The sequence below is a fragment of the Tachypleus tridentatus genome, chromosome 8, assembly GCF_004210375.1.
Source record: "Tachypleus tridentatus isolate NWPU-2018 chromosome 8, ASM421037v1, whole genome shotgun sequence".
Lineage (NCBI taxonomy): Eukaryota > Metazoa > Arthropoda > Merostomata > Xiphosura > Limulidae > Tachypleus > Tachypleus tridentatus.
Genome location: NC_134832.1, coordinates 79,150,187 through 79,162,242, shown reverse-complemented (window position 1 = coordinate 79,162,242; position 12,056 = coordinate 79,150,187). Strand labels below are relative to the sequence as shown.

General features: G+C 32.7%; 1 protein-coding gene across 1 annotated transcript in view; it reads left to right on the top strand.

Annotated features, from left to right (window-relative positions):
• Positions 1 to 12,056, top strand: part of LOC143222756 (uncharacterized) — a 38,751-nt gene that overhangs the window by 16,460 nt on the left and 10,235 nt on the right. The window contains exons 2-6 of the mRNA XM_076449700.1: positions 1,377 to 1,573; positions 4,475 to 4,733; positions 5,960 to 6,199; positions 8,840 to 8,914; positions 10,703 to 10,901. Coding sequence (XP_076305815.1) covers positions 1,442 to 1,573; positions 4,475 to 4,733; positions 5,960 to 6,199; positions 8,840 to 8,914; positions 10,703 to 10,901 — 905 coding nt within the window. The 5' untranslated portion in view covers positions 1,377 to 1,441. The remainder of the gene's footprint in view (positions 1 to 1,376; positions 1,574 to 4,474; positions 4,734 to 5,959; positions 6,200 to 8,839; positions 8,915 to 10,702; positions 10,902 to 12,056) is intronic.

Sequence of the window (12,056 nt, the reverse complement as noted above, 5' to 3'; positions counted from 1 at the left end):
TGTATGTTGTATCGTTGAAACACGAGTAAATTTGTTATACCCCTGTTCGACATTAACGAACATGGGGTCTGTACCTTGAAGATATCAACAAACTTATACTGTATAGTGGGACTAGGTCAAGAAGCATAACTTGTCTGCTAGGAAGTCATCAGTAAGCATGTTTTTATTGTAGAGAGATTACACATGACAGGATTCACGTCCGAATATAAAACAAATAATTGTAGATTACACATTAGAATAATAGACATGTGTACAGCAACAGCTCGCTAGTTTGTATAATTGATACATAAAAAGTTAAAAGACTTACTTTGAACAGATAACCACAAACTAAAACTTTAATATTATTGTTAGAGAGGGAGAGAAAATAGGGCTGCTTCGAGATTTTGAATGCACGAGAAAATGTCATCAGACTTAGAACAACTTATTGGTTAAACTAGCACCGTCTGACTAAAATCAATACTAATACAAATTTAAAGTAATTTCTTGGAAATATGAAAAATAGAAACAGTGATTACTTTTAGCATGTCAGTTTCAATCATTATTATGTCAACAGCATTAGGGACAATTTACATGCAATCCAGTTTCTAGAAAAGACGTTTGTAATCATAATTGGTTAAAAAATTATAAAATGATGATAAAGTTACCTTCATAAACCCATGTATACACACAAAAACACATATATTCTATACGCTTATTCATTATACGTTTCAACTTCTTATACTAACACATTCTGACATACAGTTAGGACTATCGACTCTAATTTTTAGGTTCGAATCGGTTCAACGAACATGCTTGCTTTTTTTTTTTTTTTTAAGTCAAAGAGGCCTTAAAATGTGACAGTCAATCCAACTTTTCGTTGGCAGAGAGTAGCTCTAGAGTTGGCGTTTGGTAGTGTTAACTAGCTACTTTCCCTACTATCACTACTAAATTGAAGACGTCTAGTTCAGATAGCCTTCGATTAGCTTTGTGCAAAACTTAACAAACAGCATAAGTATAGCTCATGATTATTAACGTTTTTCCAGGATAAAATATCATGGTGAATTTATTTTTACCCGGTAGACAACAACACATATGTTTCTTCAGCCCCAGAAAAAGGTTTTCTTACTGTTCTTGTGGTTCCCATTTCATGTTTACCTGACATCAGCCTGGATTATCACATTATGTTCGTCCTGACTTTTTCCTGTTATTGATTAGTGTATTTTGTGTTTTCCTGCAGAACAAACCTCTTACTATTTTAAACATTTTCATAATGTTCCAATACATTATATAGATCAATTGTTTTTCTTAGTTAACTGTCATGCTTAAAACTATCTTAAGTTGTCATTGTTTTTTATAATGGGTATACACTTTTCTCTATTGTATATGTTTTATAACAGATTTTCCACACTAGTGACACTTGTTTATGAGTTATAAACAAAGTACTTAATCTCGAGAAAGAACTATGTCTGTTGTCATGGAAACCATAGGTCACGATCCTCTAGCCAGCCATCCTAAATCCCCAGGTCTCTCGGCTTTGATGGCGGCCTGTCAACGGAATGATGACGCTGAGGTTCGGATGCTTCTTCAGAAGAGGGTATGGTATCTTATAGTACACTTTTATCATATTAATTATTTTCTGTTTTACTGTTCTAAATCACGCACTTGTATAAGATTTGATTTAGTGATAACAAGTTTGAGCATATTTACAGTAGAGCTGAGATGTTTCCTTAAACATTTACGGTTGATCAAATGCTAGTATGATATGATCATATGCTGTAGACCTTTACATAAGCAACACTGACTCTTGCTCCCCCCCAACCAGTGGCACAGCAGAATGTCTGCGGATTTACAACGCTAAAAACCGGGTTTCGATACTCATGGTGGACAAAGCACAGATAGTTCTTTGTGCTTGATTTCAAACACACAAGCATTAACTGCTTTGGAAATCATAGTTAGTTTGTAACACTTTCCAGGTTATTCAAATAATAACGTTAGAAAATGCAATATTATTACAAATGATTTATCAGTTTTAATGATAATTTATGCACTACAAATAAACACAGAATGTCATGGTAAATAAACAAAAATACTCTTAATATTACAACATCAAATGAAACTTATTTTTTAAAGAACATTATCAGCTGAAATCTAAATTAGGGACTATGTGGTGTTTGGTGCTGAAAAGTGAATTAATAGTACAATACTTCTTGTTTTATATCAAGGTTGTATTTAAATAATTATTTTAAAAATGAATCTCCAATTATTGTTTATTTGTTTTAGGTTTTCTCAAAAATCTACGGAAGGGTTGTATACACTAGCCGTCCCTAAGTTTGAACGGAAAACTAAAAGTAAGGCAGCTACTCAACAGCGCCTTCCGCCAACTCTCTGTCAACTTAATCGCGCAGAGTTATTTGTCCCTCAGTCTTATAATGCATTTACGATCTCAAAATGCGGAGCGCGAATATAAGGCAATGAGACCTGAAACAGGACCCACGGGTTTACAGTCAGAAAATTATTAATTGTTTTTCATATTCCTTCTAAATTGTCCATTACTGATATAAAAGACAAGCCTAACGCTATATTTTACCACGTATATTACATCTTTTGGTGCTTAGCCTAAGTGTCCATCAGTAAGACAGTGGTATTTTAAGGCGTTAGAATCAAGGGCTTGGTTATTAACAATGGTCAGAGTGCAGTCACCTTGTAGTCTTTTACAGTAAAAGTAAAAAAAAAAAATAGCCTAAGTGAAGTAATTTTCAATTATCCAAAAGAAGTGTAAATAGTTTGATGTCTGATATATTTCTATATTTGATTGGTATATAATACATTTTTATATTTGTTTAATATAAATGCTTCAATATCTGATGCATTTCTATATTTGTTTGGCACTAAACAAATATGACTTTTTATTTACAAATATTAAACATTTCAGCCAACAATTTCCTGTATAACTGCATTAATTTAAAAATTTATATTAAAATGATTTTGGAGTTTTATCATGTCACCACGTCTGGTCTTGATCTGTTTGAAGACCGTGCATTCAGTGTAGGTTCCATTGTAAAACGCCCTGTCATAAGGATGTTACTTCCAAAGCAAATCTCACCTTCTTGCTCGCTTCTCATAATGTATCTAGTGTACCAAGACGATGGTTCCTCGGTGTCTGTTTTAACAGTCCCATACCACAGAAATCCCTAGATTTGACCGGCATGTCTTTGCACGGGATAATATGAATACCTGTTTCACCCTCCAGGTGCTTGAAGTATTCAATTGTTAAACAAGAGACGCAGCTGGAACCCTTATTTTGGTGAACACATACCCTCTTCACCTTGTTTCTATACAAAGCCGATATTTCTATGTGATAAAATGGTCCAGAATATCAGTCTGATAATAAGTAGACTTGACCTTGAACTTTGTATCCACATTTCTGATCCCTAACTAGTTCCTGACACAGTATCAATGAATCTTTTCGAAAAAGTTGAAATACTAATGTCTTATGACACGTATAATTAATAGCTCTGATAACTACTGTTTTATCACGACTTTATATTTGCTGTGGCTGTCAGGTGACTTGCAAATTTATATATTCAAAATCGTTTTTATGTAACATACTCAAACAGCTGTAAGAAGAGACGTACAAAAACATAATTTAGTAGTGTACGTAACTTGTATTACAGTTAATAATACACGGTTTATAGATAAAATAATAATAATAATATGATTTCAGCTTTCAATGGGCTTATTCATATTTATTATGTTTATTTAGTTCAACTTTACCAAGTTCGTGTTGTTCCAGATTTTACTGTGTTTATTTAGTTCAACTTTATTAGGTTCAGCTAGTTCAGTTTTTGTTTAGTTTATCCTGGTGATATTTGTGATGTTTTAGTAATGAATGTGTAGTACAGCATTTTACAGAAGAAGCATTCATGTCAATTTTGTTTTCTGTTTATATATATATATATATATATATAAATATATATATATATTACAAAACAGGTGTGAAACAGTTTGTACTTTTCATGCAACGTTTTGTACTTTATTGTATCATGCCACTATTTAGCCAAAGTATTTTACTGATTTTAAGACGCTGATAGTAAAATGTTTATAAATATAATTAATATAGTAGAAATAGGCTATTCCATTCAGAGGATCCGGTTCATTGAAACAGTTTCAGGTAGTAACCATTAAAATTAACTTAATTGTTCTAATTCAAATATATCTGGAACGTTTTAACAGGGTTGTATTTCTAACATTCCTTGTGTCGTGTTCATGTATGTACCCTATGCATCTACGACAAACATAATGTAATATAATAAAAACTTAAAAACATGATTTGCCAGACTATTACAAAAGAATTATTCTACAAAAAACCTTATTCGCTTTTATTTGTATATTTTATTTATTTTTTTTGTGTAGACTGCTGTAATATTTTCCAAAGTTATAAATTATAAGGGAAACTATTCATGCTCCTCAAAATTAGAAAACTTTTAACTTACAGCACCACCTCGTGGCTACGCGTGACAGGAATGGGAAAACAGCTCTTCATTACTGTACAGAAAATAGGGATTTAACCTGTGCTGATCTTATTTTGAAGAGTGAACCAAGCTTACTAAATGAACAGGATGAAGAAGGATACACAGCACTTCATTTAGCTGTAATCAATGGCAACGAGCTTATGACTAAGTATCTCATTCATAAAGGCGCTGACGTCAACATTGTAGACAGCGAAATGCATTCATGTATCCACTGGGCAACTGGTAAGATTCAATTAACTATTTTATTGTGGTCTTTCAAATATTAACAAGTTATTAAATCGTTACTAATAACAATTATTACAAAAATTCATATAAATCTATCAATACTTTCTCCCAACTATTTTCATAAGTAAAGCACTTAAAGTCGTATCCATGGAGTTTCTGACCGGGGTGTATGAGGAAGTGTGCGTCTCTCAGTTATTTAGAGCGTGTAGACAAAAATAGTACAGTAGATAAATGGTGAATAAAGATAAATCTAAAATGGTGAATTATAATAGTTCAGTACCATATTTGATTGTACTGACTGACTAGAGGTACAAACCGTATATTAAAACACACACATCTATCTATCTATATATATATAATGATAACTGAATACATTTTCATCATAATGAATTTTAGGTTTACGATGTATAGTTTTATAGATAGCTCTGATCCTTACAGATACCTTACTTTAGTCAGTTGTTTTTAATGAACCAAGAAAGACTTCTTCCGAACCGTATGACTTGGGATTTCACTTTGTGGAGTTACGATGATAAAAAACCGCAAAATGAAATATGTAATATAGAAGTCTTGAAGTTATTTCTTACAATCTAGCGTTAAAATATAATTCAGTTTATGCAAGAAGGAAATTATGATAATTAGTTTATTTTTCAAAATAACTTCGCAGGGGTTTGTATAACTAACCTAAAACATTATACTATGATTATTGTTCTTGTCAACTTGTCAGTACTTAAGTATATTTTAATGTAATACATGTTCCAAGCTCCGTCAGGATTCGATACTGTCAGTTCCTTATTTCGTTAGTATGGTATCTTCCATGGTATATTTAGCTTAGGGAAGAGCTCTAAAATTTTCTTTGTTGGGTGTTTAGATTATTACATGTTGTGATGACCGCCATCCCCTCCAACACACGTATAAAGTATTTGCAAATTACTGTACGTACTCTAAAATCTCTGATATTGAAATATCTCGTGAACACCCCTACAACAGCCTTATGAGTTGGGACCTCATTTGAAAAAAATAATTAATCAAAATTATTTATTTTACTATATATCTCTTTCTTATTCAATATTCAAAACTTAATAACTTCTTTATAAATTTATACTTTTATTTGCCTTCCCTTAATAAGATAGAAAAATAATGGACATTATTTGGTCGCTCTAAATCTTACATATCACAACAATTACAGTACAGTTATTTATTTATTTTGTCTTTTTTTCCATTAGTTTGTGGAGAGCTGGAGTGTTTGGACATTCTGATAGATGCTGGAGGTAATCCTGCTACGCCGGATATACACGGAGCTTATCCAATCCATTATGCCTCTCAGATGTGCGGACCTAATAGTGAGATGGGAAATAATATGGAGTTAGGCTTTGCCGTTTTGAGCAAACTTTTGGCTCGGGGTGTAAGCGTCCTTGTTCGGGATCAAGACGGCCGGCAACCGCTTTTGTGGGCAGCCAGCGCAGGTAAATGAAGAGATAGTGTTAGACATTTTGTCGCTATGTTGATTACTTTAAATATTATTAAATAACTGTCATTTTACCGTTGCGTACGCATTGTATGTTAAAAGTTTAAAAGTTACGGCGATGTACTTCTGCTGCTACTAATAAAATTAAATTTTTAGTTCAGTCTATTCATTTAAGTAATAAATAGTCATCCGGCTGACATAAAAAGAAAATAGTTTGTAAATGTCAGTGTATAACGCCATCTTCTCTTGTGACTATTTATAGCATCGGATGTATTTAGGAACATTTCCATTAAGTGTTTGTTCTCTTGAGATATGTCTATACGACAAGAAACAACCGTCGCCAGTCTTAAAATATCTGCTTTTATTTGTCAATATTTTCTCGCTTTTCGTGGAATCCATCATTGCGATTAGTTAGCTAACCCATTTAGAGGAGCTCTCATTTGCAGAGAAAGAAACTATTAATATGTTTCATCAACCTTATAATTCACTCAAAACTAACTCTGAAACTAAATAGTCTCTTGCTAGACTCACGTATGAGGTTTAAATGGTATAAGACAATGTCATAAAACTTTAAATCATTTTTGTTACCCTCAGTTAAGAATTTTACTGAGCCTAAACCAACGTCAGAAAAGCGTCGCAACATAGTATTATTTTTCAATGTAGATGGTTTACTGTAGTCCGGACGACATCAGGAAAACATCAAAACACAGTGTTACATTTGAATATGCAAGGATTACTGGACTCCAAACGACGTGAGAAAAGCGTCAAAGCACGTCATTATTTTTACATGTAAACAGTTTACTATACATTGAGACGACACCAGGAATGCACTGGAAATAAAATGCTACTTTTTCATATACAGCACTTAATAGAGTCAACACAGCCCCAAGAAAGCTCCAAAACAAAGTATTACTTTTCCATGCACATGATTTAATGAACTCAAAACAACTTCAGGAACGCACATGGTTTACATCAAAATACGTTTTACTTTTCTATATACGGCATTACTGGACTCAAAATGATGTTACGAAAGAGTCAAATGTTGTATTATTTTTCAACGTACATCGGTTACTGGACCTAACACAACCTCAGTAAAGCACAGAATAACCGTCTTAGTTTTCCAGTTATATTTGTTTGTTTGTTTTAATTTCGCACAAAGCTACTCGAGGGCTATCTGTGCTAGCCGTCCCTAATTTAGCAGTGTAAGACTAAATGGAAGGCAACTAGTCATCACCACCCACCGCCAACTCTTGGTCTACTGTTTTACCAACGAATAGTGAAAATGACCATAATATTATAACGCCCCACGGCTGAAAGGACAAATATGCTTGGCGCGAGGGGGATTCGAACCCGTGACCCTCAGATTATGAGTCGCAAGCCTTAACACGCTTGGCCATGGCGAGCCGTTTGCAGTTATACAGTTTAATTACTTTAATGGACTCAAAACGATTTCACGAAAACATCAAAACACGTGCACGAATCTTTTAGTGGAACAGCGGTAAGTTTACTAGTTAAAAACTCTAGAGTATAAAGGTTAATTCTCTACGACGGGCACGGCTAATAGCTTAAAGTAGTTTTGCTTTAAAACAAGGAAAACCATATATATAGTTTATTTGACTCAAAACTAAGTCAGAAAAGCATCAAAACACAGTATTTCTTTTCCAATTAGATGGATTATTAAACTCAATAGACCTAAAGAAAGTGTCAAACGACAGTGTCCCTTTTCTGTGCACAAGTATACTGAATTCAAGATGACGTCAGGATGAAATAAAAAAACAATGTTACTTTTTTATACACATGAATTACTGGAGTCAACATGGTCTGAGGAATACATCAAAATATAGTTTTACTTTTCCATATACTTTGTTTACTGGACTTAATAAAGCAGTTAAATGAGAGACCTTTATGAAAGACCTCATATGAAAATGATGAAAAAAAATGAATGTGTAAAAGATACTTATCAATTAACTCAACTCTTTTGAATTTCATAAACTACTGATATTCGTCCTAGTTGAGCCATTCATGTAAACATCAACCGCTGAGATACTCCAAGAAAGTTGATAAGAACCGCTATTCATTACGATAAGATAACGAAATATTGATGTGCTAAAAACACGTAGATTGAAGAAGTCTTGATAAAACTGAAATAAAGGTTTCTGTTTTGGTTATATCAAATATTGTTTTATATTTCGGTAAGTGATTAGCTCAATAAGATCCCGTATGAATTATTTAGAGTAAATTTAAATTACAACTAATCTACACGTGCTTATCAATCAAAATTTGATCGCAATAGATTTGTAGTGAAATGTTTAAGAGACAATAGATGGATAAAACAGATTAAAAAAAGAAACATGACCACCATAGTAGTCTCATATCTGTTTACTTAAATAATAATAATACATTCTAGTTATGGTAGCAACTACTGTTGACTATCCTTTCCAAGGAAAATGATAAAAAAAAACTAGTTATTTCTTGTTGAAACTAGATTAGGGAAGGAAGGGTGTACTTTTTATAATAAAAGACTAATCGGTGTCTACTCTAGTTCCCAGTAGCGGCTGTGGAAAACACTGACATGTTTATACTTGTGACTATTTGTTTTTTTAAGAGAGCATACCTAGTAAACCTTACTATTTCTCAGGAAGTAGTGATGCTATCGTTGCCTTGGTGAATGCTGGAGCTGTGGTGACGGGTGAAGACAAGGATGGATTAACAGGTAAAATTGACCTAAAAAACGTTCACAAATGAATTTAACCTTTATTTAAATTGTTACTTAGTATTCTGGCTCCATGTTGTTACGTGTAATTATATTTGGTGGAGTCAAAATAGGGACTTGTAGTTTGAGTAAAGAACGTCTATAGTATCTTCAGCTTGTCTTCTTATGTTTTAAAATCCCTACTTCCAGGATTTCTAATTTCTAAATTTTATCTATCTTTTTAACTGTCTTATTTAAACTAAACTATGGGCAAAATATTACTTGATATAGTAGCTAACTTTATATATTGTAATGATAATAAACATAGCTAGTAGCTACAAGATATGGTGCATGATGATTTACTATAGCTATTGACTATTTGATCGCATTAGTTTGAGATGTTGAACTACAGTTGCAGATTGTCGTAAATAGTTGTTAATGGATGTAGTGAGAATTTATAGTTTCTTTGTAACTAAATTACATATATAATGCAAAGCAATGGCCAAGTTTATATCTAGACTAAAATGAAACTCCCAATAAGAGCGTATAAACTATTACCAGTGAAAAACCCACAAAAAAAGTTTTTAAATAAAACATCGCTTTAAATAAACACTTTGTGTCTTTTAAAATAATTATTATACAAATGTGTGTCATAAAAATTGATATTATGTGTATTGATCTTTTCACATCTTCATTTCATACATTATATAATGCTTGACTCCCTAAAGATATCGATTGAATAGTGTGCAACACATTGAGTACCTACATGTTACAGCCATCTAATATTCACCTGTTATTGGGTGATAGTTGGTGTTCCACCCTGTACATAAGTTGTTTTTAAATCTAATTTCAAGGATTATGATGTTCTCTGGCTTATGTAAAATATAGATGAAACAAACCAACTTTTCACTACCTTTAGAATCTTCTCGGTATCTTATTTAGTTTGTTTGTTTGTTTTGAATTTCGCGCAAAGCTACACGAGAGCTATCTGCGCTACCTTATTTAATTTTCTACAAAATAGTTGGGTACAATATACCAAGCGTTTTGTTGTAGTCTAACAAGAGAATAATAATAATAATTATTATTACAAATGGATCGTTTTGAGCGGAATTTTTTCCTGTTGTGAGTCTAACATCTCTGCTATTTTGTGCATTTTTGTACAGTCTCACCAATCAATAGTAAATGTTTCAAAGTTTTGTTTCAACTGAATATATACTGTTTAAGGTTTGTTTGTTTTTCTCTGAACGTTCTATTAGGGTTTTGTACAATCTCTTTCGATCCCTAACAAACCACTATTGTGGTTCATGGTGTTGTTTAGTACTGAATACAAAAGACGTTTTCTACTTTCGTAGTATATCTGCAACTCTTTCGAGACTACACTTAAGAAGTTGAGAAGTTTTGAACATATTTTCGAGAAAATATAAAACTTAAATTTTAATATTGTTTGTAAAATATGAAATTTATGAAGGTAAGCTACTAATCGATTCGAACCTTTATGTAGAAAGTTTTCAGAAGTAATATTGCCTTCATGTATAAAATGATTTTTTCTAGAAAGCTGGGTAAGCTCGGTTTGACAGATTTTAGAATACTATGAAGTGCTTACAACATAATGTGGAACTAAAAAAACATTAAATGTTTTCCAAAACACTACACCTCGACCCCAGTGACTAAGCGGTAAGTCTAAAGGCGAATAATGCTGAAATCAGGGTTTCTTTACTAATGGTAAGCACGACGCAGATAGCTTATTGTGTAGTTTTGTGCTTAATACCAAAACATACAAACAATACATCTCAACTTTCCACCCTTTAGCTTTGCACTGTGCCGCCAGCCGAGGTCACGTGGACTGTGTGGAGACTCTTATAAGTCTTTGTGGTGCTGAAGTTGACACCATTGACAGCAACGGCTGTACAGCTCTATTCTACGCTGTCACCCTAGGTCATGCTGACTGTACACAGCTATTACTTCAATATGGCGCTCAGCCAAACCGTCAGGATCGCAAAGGAAGAACGTAAGTACTTAAAGTCAGACAAAGTGGTTAGAGGTGCGTTAATTGTGTTACATGGTATAGTGCTAATTGTAGCTTGAGGTTACTTTACTATTCTAGATTTAAAAGGTGGTCAATGTAATAGATTTCTCTCCAGTTTCGTACTTTCTAATATTCAAATATTGTTTTAGTTTGAAAGTAGGTGATTTAAGGAATAAAGAGTGAATGGTATGTGCTAAAGAATCATCTTTTGAAATGAAATAACCACTTCTTGCCAACTGACAAATAATATTAAAAATTAAGGTTATATTAACTTATATTTAATGAATATTTCAATAAATTGAATATCAGTTTTCCTGTATTCTGTACCATATATTAGGTTTGTGTTTTCTTATAGCAAAGCCACATCGGGCTATGTGTTGAACCCATATATTAGGTGAAAATAATATCACACTTCGTGATTTTTACCATACAAAGAAACAACAACAATGAAATTTGGTGCTACATTTGGTAGAAGAAATATAAACTCCAATGAGATATAAGTACACCGTAAAAACACATTTGAGCCGCTGCTTAATTAGAGAGTTTAAATTTACATTTAGTTAACGCGCAATGTATTCTGTTTAGGTTTTCTGATAATTAACGACAGTAATTTTTTATCCTTACCAATATATTAAACAGATACAAATGGCCAACATGATTGAATTTTGCATCCAGTTGTTATTTTGATCATCCACTAAACATTTACAGAATGTAAGTGAATTATACTTTGTTTGATAATCAAATGTTACATCTATGCCATGAAAAAACTCAAGCTTGATTACAGAGAAGAGAAACACATTTCAAACGATTGAAAAACTATCTTGTCCTAAGATAAACAAATTTCATTACAGGTCTCTGGAGATCATACGTTTTTTCCAAGACAATTTGAAAATGATAGTTTCAAAAGCTCTTTTCAGTAGGTGCTCATATGGTTTCAATCGTTTATTAAGTACATAACACCTAGAAATACATGAAACTACTGCAAGCATCAGCTGTTAACGATCGTATTCAATGATACTTGCAGTATTGAGCCTACTGACACACGCGTATTTGTATATTCAGTTTTGTATTGTAGACGGAGAAAGAAAGAAGATAGGGAAATAAAGCAATTCTAATTTTTGAGAAAATCTTGTTAGC